A 13,858-nucleotide genomic window follows, 5' to 3' on the forward strand; every position below is an offset into this window, starting at 1 on the left:
ATATAGTCAGCCAAATATACATGAACCATAAATGTATAAATATAAATGCAAATATATGTCTTGCTTGTTGAGTCATAAAGTAAATAAATATATATGTAAGTATATATAGTAAAATATTCTGATGCCATTAAATTATTCAGATACCCTCATATTGTCTTTCATTTTCAAGCTACTGATTTATTTTTCAAGTACTCACAGCTAGTTATGTGCTACCCAGAGCACTTAAAATATAATTAATCATTTATTCCCATAACAAACTTTTTAAGAGGTCAATACTAGTATCCTCATCCCACATATTAACAAACTGAGGCATAGAAAGATTAAGGAAATCTCAACAGACTGCATTGCTTTTAATTGGCAGAACCAAAACTCAAAGTCAAACAGGGAGGATATAATTTCTACTATCCTCTTCAAAGTGTCAAAAGTCTTAGGGAACACTTGGATTTTCCGGAAACTGCAAAGGGAGCATTGTTTGTGTTTGTCTTTATTAAGCAATTACTGAACCTCTTTTTGGTTATGCTTCATTTTAACTTCTGTTCTGAGGTTCCAGAAACTCAAACTCACTTTTGGTGCCATTGAAGGGGTACTATATATCAAGTACCATGTAAGGAGGCTGACATTACAACAAAATAGCAAAAGAGAAAAAAAAAAAAAAAACTCACCTGTAAAGGATGCACACACCAGGGTGAACTTGGTTAATGTATCTGCATTCTTTTAACAAATGAGCGTCTTGGGCAGCCCTGGTGGCTCAGCAGTTTAGCGCCGCCTTCAGCCCAGGGCCTAATCCTGGAGACCTGGGATCGAGTCCCGCGTTGGGCTCCCTGCGTGGAGCCTGCTTCTCCCTCTCCCTCTCTCTGTATCTCTCATGAATAAATAAATAAAATCTTTAAACCCCCCCGCCAAAAAAAAAAAAACCAAATGAACCTCTTTATTCTTCCAAAACTTGGGCACAAAGACATTGAGACTTATCTAGAAGCACCAACTCCCTCCCAGAAAGTTGGAGAAAAATAAAATGAGTTTCACCATCTTAGTGAGGGAGCTAAACAGGAAGGGACAGGTGATGTCCAATAGCCTGCTTTGCAAGTACCATGACCCCTTGGGGCACAAAGATCTTTATGCACTGGAGTGGCAGTGGCAGGCACATATGAATTTTGCTGGTTGCATTTCTCAGAGAGTTACTACTACAACAGTGTAACACACATTTTCAAGGCACATATATTCCACCCCTAGAGAGGACCTGCAGGGCTCCCATATATTTGTGATAATGCTTTCTGGCCATGATGCAAGAAAGCACCCCAGGAGACACTCTTCACCAATGATAGATGGGATTTAAAGGATCAGTATTCTAGTTTTCTAAACACTCCTTGGGGAACGTTTTCAAATGTGTTCTTCACAGTCTCTTAGAGTGGCCCTGAACGGATGGAGCCTCAGTTGCTCAAAGTGGTAAACCTCTCATTAACACAGTTTATTGGCTTCCTCTCCTCCCATCTCATTTTCTCACTCCCTCATCACCCTTCCCGTTACCACCTCCAAATTAACCTACTTGCCTCCAGATTGTTCACTCATGTCTGCTTCTGGAGCATCAAGACAAACATCCTATTAGCTAAGCAGGTGCATTGCAATCCAGTTCAGATAATGCAACTCCTTGAAATGCTGTCTGTACAGCATTTTTCCAGTTGTGGCAAATGTCCCTTGAACATCTCCACACTGTGGGACTAACTCACTTGTTCCCAGGCATCTGGGCACTTTATTTTAATTCTTTTTTCTGCTACTTCTGAGTGTCAGCCATCTGAACACCTCCAGCACCCTCTTTCTCTTTCTTTTCTTTCTAGCTTTTGAAAATATATGAAACAGTACTCTGAGCTTGTTTATGGAGAGGAGAAAAACATCAATCAGTTAAATTTTTAATTAATCATTAGAATGCTATTTGGACATTCTCCTTGAATTTTCTTTTTTCTCTGTGGCCATTCCCAAGAATAACCAAACCCTTAACCACGTGGATATGTTAATATTCAAAGGGAATATTTTTGGGGATGGTTGTTTTTACATTTTTCCCCAAACAATTTTTTTTATTTTATATTTCAATAGCATATTAACTTTAGCTCTATCAATTCATGCCTGGCACCTTTGAACTACTTTATTTTGGATGGAGATGCATAGGCAGGCCAACTATATTTTCTTTTCTCTATTGGTAGATTTATTTGTACACTCCAGCTCCCCATGAGTGAAGACTGTCTTGATACATTCATCACCACTCTATCCAAACAAACATAAATGATCTTGTTATAATATCATTGTGAAATCTGAAGGACAGTACTTTATCTGCTCCTTTTTTCTTTCTAGTATTTGCCTATAGTCACTTTCTTTGTCATAGTCAGTCTGTTTTCCTCTTGCTCCCTCCATCTAAAGGAATGGCTGAAAAATATCCAAGCCTCCCTCACCTTTCACTTACAGGAAAAAAAAAATGCCTACACAACATCTTCCAAGTCTTCCTCTCTGCATAGGAGAATGTTCACAGCACTGTATTTCACAATTGTGGTTCATGCAAGTGGATGGTGTTTTATCTGAAAAGGGTTGCTGGCTATGTCAGCTGCCTAAGCTACTGTTACATCCTGAAGAGAATGACATTCCTCATCACATTCATTAAAAGGAGAGAGAAACTTTCATTTTATTTTTTTAAGATTTTATTTAAATTCCAGTTACTTAACTTACAGTGTAATATTAGTTTCAGGTATGCAATATAGTGACCTGATACTTTCATGCAACACTCAGTGCTCATTATGCCAAGTTTAGTCTTCAATCTCTATCACCTATTTAACCCATGTCCCCCATCTTCACTCTGGTAACTGTCAGTTTGTCCTCTATGGTTTAGCCTATTCCTTGGTTTGCCTCTCTTTTTTCCCCTTTTGATAATTTATTTTGTTTCTTAAATTCCCCTATTTGAGTGAAATCATATGGTATTTGTCTTTTTCTAACTGATTTATTTCACTTAGCATTATATTCTATAGCTCCATTCAGATTTCATTCTTTTTTATGGTTGAGTAATATTCCACTGTGTATATATACCACATCTTCTTTATCCATTCATCAATTGATAGACACTTGGGCTGTCTCCATTATTTGGCTATTGTAAATAATGCTGTTATAAACTTTGGGGTGCATGTATCCCTTTGAATTAGTAATTCTTCTGTTCTTCAGAGAAATACCTAGTAGTGTGATTGCTGGATCAAGGGTAGTTTTTCTCTTAACTTTTGTGGAACCTCCATACTCTTTTCTGGAGTGGCTGTGCCAGTTTGCATTCGCAACAGCAATGCAAAAAGGTTGGTTCCCTTCATATCCTTGCAACACCAGTTGTTTCTTATGTTGTTGATTTTAGTCATTCTGACAGGTGTAAGGTGAAATCTCATTGTAGTTTCTATTTGCACTTCCCTGATGATGTGTGATATCTTTTCATGTGTCCACTCGCTGTGTGTCTTCTTTGAAAAAATGTCTATTCATGTCTTCTGTCCATTTTTTTAAAAAAAGATTTTATTTATTTATTAATGATAGACACACACACCCAGAGAGAGGGGGGGGGGTGGGCAGAGACACAGGCAGAGGGAGAAGCAGGCTCCATGCAGGGAGCCCAATGCGGGACTCGATCCCGGGACTCCAGGACCATGCCCTGGGCCAAAGGCAGGTGCTAAACCACTGAGCCACCCCGGGATCCCCCTTCTGTCCATTTTTAATTGGATTATTCATTTGGGAGATGATGAGTTTTATAAGTTCTTTACATATTTTGGATACTAACATTTTCTCAGACGTGTCATTTGCAAATATCTAAGGAAGAGAAACCTTTAAAATGAAAAGTGTGAGGATAAGTATTGATTCTAAGGGAATTTGTTAATCTATCTTTTTTTTTTTTTGAGAGGCAAATATTAAATTCAAGTTTTTGATGGAGAACCATCCTGGATATTATCTTATATTATATTATGTTAATACCTTTTTTCACAACAAAATTTGAATAAAGCATAAAAAGAGATTGCTCTGCCTTCAAAGAAATGGTAGCTTTGTATCTATTAAGTTTGGCCATACTTTTTAAAAGTCACTTAAATAGACAAGGAATCTGTCACTTTATTTCTGACTATTTTACTGTGTGTTAATGGAAAGACTTTCATATACTTGATCCATTATATGAAAGATGGATTAAAGTTACATTCATACAACTGTAATTCACGTTGAAAATATTGCATTAAGTGTTGAAAATAAAATTAACCAATATACAGATTGTTCCATAAGCCTAAAATCCAATAAACATATATTTCATGGGGCTGAGTAGGGTATATGTTCTGTACCAAAATTTTTCTGGTGTCAAAAATGAAATGTACAGATCTTTAAAAGGTATTTTATCTTGCAGATATCAAATATACAAATAAAGTAGCTTTCCTTTAAAAGTCATATTAAGGAATAAAGCTTTTAGCTCTTTGAAAAATCATCCTTTGGCTTGTGTTTATCCCTTCCATTAATTTCCAAAGTTTTAAATGATACAATTATAGTAATACATGCTGTAATGGCGCCATGTGTCTCAGGTATAGAATGGTCTTTACTTTCTTCATTGGTCTATTACCTGGAAATGAGAATTATTAACTTGAGTAACTTTCTTTGCAACAGACATGAAGTAATTTGATCATGAATCCTGATGATTGAAAGAAAGTGAGCTTATTCAGTCAGACAGTCTCCATTTTGTAACTCTTAGGGGAATGGAAGTGATCTAGGACTTAACTCTTGCACAGTGTGGTTAAATTGTAGCTGCCAAAATTCTTAGTTGTCTGGCTAATTCTAACCGTAGAGACATATCAGTATATTCTCAGGGGAAAGCAGGCCTTGAGTGACAGCTTAGTGAAAATACGAAATTCCAAGTCATCTCTTACTCTTTTTTGAGCTATATTCTTTAGTGTTCTCCCACAGATAAATTTAACATTATTACAGAATTGTAGAGATAGCTCGTTTTCTTTATAAAAATCTCAAGGAATATATATCAATCATAGGGACCAAGAAATGTGTTTGAGTTTGGTAGTAACCTGAGAAGGTAAATACTTTTCTGGAAACTGGTTATGGTATTCAATCAATAAGAAAATCTCAGAACAGGGGCACCTGGGTGGCTCAGTCAGTTGAGCATCCAACTCTTGATTTCAGCTCAGATCATGATCTCAGGGTCTGAGATTGAGCACTGCTTGCAATTTTCTCTCCCTCTGCCCCCCTCCCCGCCCCACTCATGAATATGTGTTCTCTCTCTCTCCCCCTCCTTTGAAAGAAAGAAAGAAAGAAAGAAAGAAAGAAAGAAAGAAAGAAAGAAAATAAGAAAGAAAAGAAGGAAAGACAATCTCAGACATAAAATCCTTAGTAGGATAGGTTTTTAGGAGAGGGTGATTTTCATGCAAATTGTGTGTACGGTTTTGTTATTGTTACTACTTTAATTTTATTCATTTTTGAAATACAGCCACTCATATCCCCAGACTTGAGACTGATGTACCCAAAAACAATATTTTTTCAAGGCATTTCCATTAAATTCCTTCTACCTATAAGGACCTCCAAACACTTCGGTGCCTTTGCTATTTATCCTCCCAGATAATTCTCCCTTTGCCTATTTTCTGAGGGTCTCCTCTGCTGAAACAACTGAGGGCAGCTTTCAGTACTTGAAAGGACAAATTTTTTTTTTTCAGTATACCCTTCATATGTCAATATGCTCAATAATGAACTCGGGTTTGAGGCTACCATGTCACCTTGGGATATTGTGTTCAAAATGAGAAAACTCAGAGTATAGGTAAAAAGAGAAGTCACTTCTTAAGGGGGAGAATGCTAGTATAACCCAAGTTTGATGTTAATAAAAATATAAAGGGAAAGGACTTGTAAAAACAAATAAAATGACTAATGGTAGGAAAGATAGTAAAATACAGTTTAAAAATTGGTATGGTCAGTCACCAAAAAAGGACATTAGTAAAGAACTTGTTTATTACATACTTTAAACAATTTCTCTATTTACTTCCAGAATTACATAATTTTAAAATATTGTGGTTTCTATTGAAAGAATATTTCTCAAATCTTACTGTGCCTATAGTTCATGCTCAATACTCTTTTTGATTATTTATTGTACAACATCTCAGATGTAGAGACACTTATATACAGAATGGCTTCTCAGATACCTGCTCCTTCCTGACCCCCACACCTAGTCCATGCAGTTCTGAGAGGGGCACTCTTTAATCAATCACTATATAATAAGTGGGAAAACCTGTTTTTAAAAGACAGGTTTAAAAGAGAGGGCAGCCTGGGTGGCTTAGTGGTTTAGCGCTGCCTTCAGTCCAGGACGTGATCCTGGAGTCCCAGGTTTGAGTCCCACATTGGGCTCCCTGCATGGAGCCTGCTTCTCCCTCTGCCTGTGTCTCTGCCTCTCTCTCTCTCTCTCTCTCTCTCTCTCTCTGTGTATGTGTTTCTCTCATGAATAAATAAATAAAATCTTTAAAAATAAATAAATAAATAAATAAATAAATAAATAAATAAATAATAAAAGACATAAGAGGGGCAGCCCAGGTGGCTCAGCAGTTTAGCGCCACCTTCAGCCCAGGGCGTGATCCTGGAGACCCGGGACCAAGACCCGCCTCAGGCTCCCTGCGTGGAACCTGCTTCTCCCTCTGCCTGTGTCTCTGCCTCTCTCTCTCTTTCTCTGTGTATCTCATGAATAAGTAAATAAAATCTTTTTTATAAATAAATAAATAAATAAATAAATAAATAAATAACATGAGAATTAGTAAAGTAATACGGACTGAACAGAAAATGCTCTGGTTTTAGAGGCTGTGAGCCAGAAACCTCAGACAATGACCAAATCCATACAAGAAATATATTTTGGTCATCTGAATGATCAAATCTATTTTTCTTATAAATCACAATATCTCAGATAGACTCTGTAATTGTTGATTTTAAATTTGTTATTTATAATTAAAGTTTCAGATGGTTTCTAAGAATTACCTTTCTCTTCCAAGTATGCATACAAAAAAATTAAAAGTACTAATCATTTTCTTTTCTAACCATGCCTCAAACGTGTTAAAAAAAAACTATGATGCAAACGAACAAAGCAAAAAAAGTGACAAAAATACAAAGAATGAGTTGGTGGTAGCCAGCAGGGAGGTGGGTGGGGGGAATGTGTGAAATAGGGGAAGGAGATTAAGAACAATTATCATGATGAGCACTAAGAAATGAACAGAATTGTTTCATCATTATATTTTATACCTGAAACTAATATAACACTGTATGTTAATTATACTTGAATTAAAAAATAAGTAAATCAAAATGTTTAAAAATCAGGATGCAGTTAATCATTTCACAGAACAGCTAGAATCATTCTTTATTAGTCTTCACAAAAAAAAAATCCATTCTTCCTGAATCTTTTCCTTTAATCTTTCATTAATGCTAGAATGCTAAAAATTTCCTTCTTTTTTGCTATTGCTTGCTTGATAAAATTTCTCCTCTATTCCTCTCCTTTTCTAGGTCATGCAAAATGATGTTCTTGTGATAATATTTGATCTTTCTAGGAGGCCTGATGTTTTTGATAAGTTCCCAACTTGTTAGTGGAGTTGAGGTTTTAGTTATATTAGGCACACCTCTGAAATGGAATTTTCTCTTCATAACTTACCTGAAAATGTTCCTCTTTATGTAGACAAACAGAGGAGAAAGTTTTATTAACTAAGAAAGAATTAATGGCAATAGATCAAATAATTGAGCTGGAAAGGTTTTATTTTCTTTCTTCATTTTTGTTAAAAACCCACTTTTTCTTTGTAAGAATGCAAATTCTTACATGAATTTGTGAATATAAACCTCAGCAAGGAGATCAGAATAACCAGGCCCTGTTGGCACAGAATTTATCTAAATAAATAAGAATACAAATCTATTCCTTGCTCAGAAGCTGGCTGCAGATTTGCTAAGTGATTGATTTGATGTTAATTTTCTGCACGGACCTCTCATTTCCAATGAGAGGAAAAGGAATTCAGCCAAGGTGAATGAGTCCTATTTTAGGTCTTACTTCAATTTGGGAGGTTCAGAAACCTCCATTTCCCAGCAGGACTAGATCTCTAAGGAATCCTTACTTATGATATCTCAAAGAATGGAACTTGCTCTGAAAAGATCGCAGAAGTTCTCTATGTCCAAATCCCAGTACATTCTGACAGTGGAATTAAAATGAACATATTCATGGCAGGCGCCGCCATTTGGCCCAGTCTAACAGCCTCTCTTTACAATGAAACTCGGTGTTGGAGAAGGTCCACTCTGTGACTTCCAGCCATGTTTCCGCCTCACGCCTAGATGCATTACCATGTTTTGATTCTACACGAATCACCTTCTTCTTCTTAATGTGTCATGAATTGAGGAGACATTTTGTATTTCAATATGCGATTCATGGGATGATTGGAGGAAATAAAGGGAGAATTATGGCACATAAAAATATGCTACTAAAAGATGTATGACAGAAAGAGCTGTTGACTGAGGACCATAAGTCTTATTTTTTTCCAAGTTTATTGAGGTTAATTACCATATAACATTGTGTAACTATAAAACGTACATGATGATTTGATGCACGCATATACTGCAATAAAATGCTGATTGCCACCACAACATGAGCCAACATCTCCATCACATCACATAATTACCATTTCTTTGTTGTGGTGAGAACATTTAAGATCTACTCTATTAGCATCTTTCTAGTACATAATACAATATTAACTGTAATATTAATTGCCATGCTATACATTCAGTCCTTAAAATTTATTCATCTTGTATCTGGAAGTTTGTACTCTTTGAATAAAATCTCATTTTCCCCACACCACTGCCCCTGGAATGAACCACTCTACTCTTTTTTCTCTGAGTTCAGCTTTTTAAAAAATTCTTCATGTAAGTTATATTATACAATATTTGTCTTTCTCTGTCTTGCTCATTTCATGTTATATAATCCCATGAGGACCATAAGTTGTAAGAGATTTCTCAGAAGAAATTTTCTCTCTACAACCTTTCATCAGGTTACTCTACCTGTCTGGGCCATGATGGGGTTTGGGATTTCAATCATACTATTTTTTAGTAAGAATAAAAAGCAATTTTGTTTTGCAGGCATTTTGGGTCTAATACTTTTGAAACTATGCTACCATGTTGGAATCTCTAGTTATAGACTAACTTTTTCAACATTTATTATCTAGGACCCCAAATTACGTGAACTTTTGGATGTGGGGAACATCGGACGCCTGGAGCATCGCATGATAACGGTGGTGTATGGGCCTGACTTAGTTAACATCTCCCATTTGAATCTCGTGGCTTTCCAAGAAGAAGTGGCCAAGGTACAGTGGATGGAAACTTCTGACACCTCATTCTGAATCCTTATTATATTGTACTGATGCCTGCAAAAGGCTGGGTTTTTGTCATATTTAACATGTCTTAAAATTACATCTAAAAATAATTAAGCTGCTCAGGTAGAAGTGTAATTCAAATGCCTCCAAATAATGATATTTACTAAGAATTATGGAGATTTTTCATCAAGAATAAGACATCTGATATAATTTATTTGCAGGAGAAAATATAAGTGAAACCAATTTTTAGTTCCCTAAACATCTTGTCCCCACACGTTGTGTCTTAGCCTCATTCCATAAAACTTCTGACCCAATCTCCATTCAATCCTCTCCTTGAGCAGACATCCTTAGCACATTTTTAACTTCTTTTACCGTGTGCAGTACCTAACCCACCACCATACACATGGTAGCTGCTTAATGAATATGAGAAGGTATTAAACACTTTTAAGATAAAAATTTCAAATAATAATAATAAATAACATCTATTCAGTTATAGACTAGGATGGTAAATTAGACAGGGCCTCTCCATTAATGACTTGCAAATTTACTAATATGGCAGGCCTTTAGGATACATACAGAAATAACTAGAATACAGGCAAGATCTATCAAATGAGAAGCTATCAATTTCTGGGAACCCTGGGCTCAACTTTGATGCTTTCTCTGGACCAGTCCAATTGCCACGAAAAGAGTACTAAAATGAACATATTGAAAGAAGAGCTTTCTTTGTTCATGTTTATAGTTCATAGGATACTAATGATGATCTTTATCCTTCATACCTTTCTTTCAAGAGTTAAGAAAATGAATCAAAGAATTATTTTAAGTTTGTATGTTATATCTTTGCCCTTATAGAACTTCTCATGTGGAGGATAACTATGGGGTCATGTCAAGCCAGTTATCATTATGATTTATAAATATTTTTTAAATATTTTATTTATTTATTCATGAGAGATACAAAGAGAGAGAGAGAGGCAGAGACACAGGCAGAGGGAGAAGCAGGCTCCATGCAGGGAGCCCGAAGTGGGACTTGATCCCGGGACTCCAAGATCACGCCCTGGGCCAAAGGCAGATGCTTAACTGCTGAGCCACCCAGGGATCCCTGATTTATAAATTTTTAACCCTCAGTGGTCTGACAGTTCTCTGACCTACACCAAAAGTAATGATCTGAACTCTAATTCTTTAGTGATCATGGTAGAGGCTTATTTCCAACATTTACATAACATCAACTCTATTTCTTATAAAGGAATGAATGAAATGAGAACCAGTTTTCACAGTCTGAAGTCTTTGGAAACTACTCTCCAAGACTGTGTTACAGACCTAGTCTATTTTCCTTCTAAGAACCAAGTCACCCATTTGCTTCTGCAGTATAACTTACTTTGATGTTTGGAGAGACTTCAGTTTTATGAAACATTCAGTGTGATAGCATTATACTTGCCTAGCAAGAGTTTTTATTCTGGTATACTATTGGTAATCTGTGAGTTGTATATAGTTCATTTCTCAGTATATGACTGGATGGTTGGATGGATGAATGAATATATGTAAATACATATTAGTGATTTACAAAATATTTTTAAGATATCTTCCCCAAATGCAACCATATTCAGCTTAAAAAGTAACCAATTCAGGAGATTCATTAACTATCAGAAACATCTAATAAGTGACAGTGAGTTTTAAGGAGGTTTTTACTACGAATGAATATAGATTATATATTACAAGCCAATCTACATATCTTATACTGCATTAAACCTTTATGCAGTTATGTTTAAAATATATTCAATTTCCTTCTCTCTGTACACTCCTACCCATTAGTTTTCTTTAGGAATTTTTATTTCTGAGTTCTGTAATATTCTCCGTGAGACTGCATCTGTAGACATTTTTCCAGCATCAACTTGATGTTCCTGGTATAATTAATGAAGTTACGGAATATGTTTTGCCTTCCCTGCCTTCCCGGTAAGGTATTTTTTTTCCCCTAACTGAAATTGCTCTGTCAGCAGGTTAAGATTTGCAAAGACCATTTTACTTTCAAAACGTACTTTTCCTCCTTCTAATTGTTAGTATTGTCTCATAACATCACACCTTTTATTTAATCTCTGGAGCCAGTGTACATGGTGCTTTGTGTAGTGCCAATGCCAAAGGAGTCAGCCTGTCTCATTATGTAGAGCGCTTGACAGAAACCTGAGCTGCTTTGAAACTCAAATGTCTCCAGAAGAAATTATTTACAAAGGAATTCTGGCTTGTTCATTCGTTCAACACATGTTTGTCAGTTTCCTTCTCTACACCAACCACAATTCCAGTGTTAAGGATACAGCATTCTAGAATGCTGAGAGCCAGTGTTCTGGGAGAAATAAACAGATAAATCATAATGATAAAGGAAACATATTGTAGGTCAGATGGAGATCTGTGTGGAAGAGCAAAGCAGGAAGAAAGGGTATGGGGGTGGGAAAAGAGGGTTACTTCTTTATGGGGTGTGTAGGGAGGGCAAAAAATCTGAAGGAAGTTGCTCAGTTATAGCAATATCATAGATTTCTGAGAAATCTCTTGGATCAATTTAAAAAATTAGAACTACGACTTGAACTTACCCAAATATATTATTCTAGATTTATATGCTTTATTTCTTAATAAACATAAATCACTTAAATTTGAACTTTTTATTTATTCCTTAAGACAAGTGACTTCTTTAAAAGATTGATGGAGGAGAACATTTCAATTTTTCTCTCTGTAATTGGACTACAAACATAGTATTGCTTGCAATTATACAACAGTGATACTTTTTGTTAAGGAGCTTGACTTTCCAACTACTCTATACCCTAAGGATCAGCTTTCCCTGCTCCCTGGAGGGGCAATCCCTTTAATGTGCCAGAGAAATAGAGGATTTCACATTAGCCCTCTGAAATAGAGCACATCTGGGGGTATATAGTAAGAGTCCAGTTTTTATCATGTTCAGATTGAGGTCATTATTAGACGCCCAAGTGGATACGTTGAGTTGGATATATGAGGCTGGAGTTGGTGCCAAATATAATATATTAATTTAGAATTCATCAGGTTATAGATAATATTTATTTATTTATTTATTTATTTATTTATTTATTTATTTATTATATAGATACTATCTAATGAGACTGGATGAGATCAGCCAGGAAGTGACTGAGGATAGAGAAGATGTCCAAAGCCTGAGTCATCAGTACTCTAACATGAAGAGACTGAGATATGAAAGAACCAGAAAAGGAGGCCAGTGAGGAGGCAATGAGATAGTGTGTATAATTGGAAGCCAGGTGAAGAAAATATTTCAAGATGAGTAAAGTCGCCAACAAATAGGGTCCGATGCTGCCCAAGATGAAGACCAAGAATGAACCATTGCATTTAATGACATAGAGATCATTAGTGACTTTTATTAGAGTAACTTCAGTGGAATGATGGAGTCAAAGGCCTATTGGAATGGGCTCTGGGGAATATTGGCGAGAGAGAAAAAAAAATTCAAAAATGATTGCTCTTCTTAGAGGTTTTGATGTTAAAGGCAGCAGAGAAATGGGAAGCAAAGTTCAGAAATGGTTTTTAAGATGCGAGAAGCAGGGCAGCCCATGTAGCTCAGTGGTTTAGTGCCGCCTTCAGCCCAGGGTGTGATCCTGGAGACCTGGGATTGAATCCCATGTCGGGCTCCCTGCATGGAGCCTGCTTCTCCCTCTGCCTGTGTCTCTGCCTCTCTCTCTGCATCTCTCTGTGTCTCTCATGGATAAATAAATAAAAATCTTGAAAAAAGAAAAAAATTATAAAAAAAAAAAGGTTTGAGAAGCAACAATATACATGTATGCTAATAGGAATGGTCCCATAGAGGGAAAACAAAGTGCCAAGGTAGGAGAGAAGACTTGTAAGAGCAAATTCTTGAGTAGAAGCCGTAGGATCTAGTGCAGAGCTCGGTAAACTACAGCCTGGGGGCCACTTCTGGCCCACCACCTCTTCTTAAACTTTTATTGGAACACAGCAATGTCCATTTGCTCACATATTGCCTATGGCTGTTTTGGCTAGACAGAGATGAGTAGCTGTGGTGTGGACCATATGGACCACAAAGCCTAAAAGATTTACTATCTGATCCTTTATTTAAAAAGTGTGTTGACCCTGTTCAGAGATTAAGTATTTAAGCTCAGACAGGAGAAAGGACATTTCCTCAATAAGAAAAGGAAAAGTGGAGCATGTTGTTATAGATGCTAATAAGGGGTCCATGTGGAGAAAGTTGAAGACATTTTCTGATTGCCTTTACTTTCTCAGTGACGAAGGACACGGAAGTCAGTGGGTGAGTGTAAAGACAATCTGAACCCTCAAGCCTTTTTCAGCACCAGTTGGTACATTTCTTTCAAGATCTGACTGGTAAGATTAAAGTAGACTGCAAAAAGTCGGATCATTCACATCAGCCCCCAAAATAATGTTGTTATATGCATATTAACAAAATGTAAATTCTTCCACTGTTCAAGGGGCTTGAAGATAAAATAATTGTCTTCCACTTG

The 13,858-nt window shown here is 36.4% G+C and overlaps 1 protein-coding gene across 2 annotated transcripts in view; it reads left to right on the top strand.

Moving 5' to 3' along the window:
* PLCB1 (phospholipase C beta 1) overlaps positions 1-13,858 on the top strand; it is a 679,067-nt gene that overhangs the window by 418,951 nt on the left and 246,258 nt on the right. For both annotated transcript variants that reach the window (XM_041732275.1, XM_041732276.1), the window contains exon 4: positions 9,216-9,353. In XM_041732275.1, coding sequence (XP_041588209.1) covers positions 9,216-9,353 — 138 coding nt within the window. The remainder of the gene's footprint in view (positions 1-9,215; positions 9,354-13,858) is intronic.

The sequence above is a fragment of the Vulpes lagopus genome, chromosome 18 (assembly GCF_018345385.1).
Source record: "Vulpes lagopus strain Blue_001 chromosome 18, ASM1834538v1, whole genome shotgun sequence".
NCBI classification, from domain to species: domain Eukaryota; kingdom Metazoa; phylum Chordata; class Mammalia; order Carnivora; family Canidae; genus Vulpes; species Vulpes lagopus.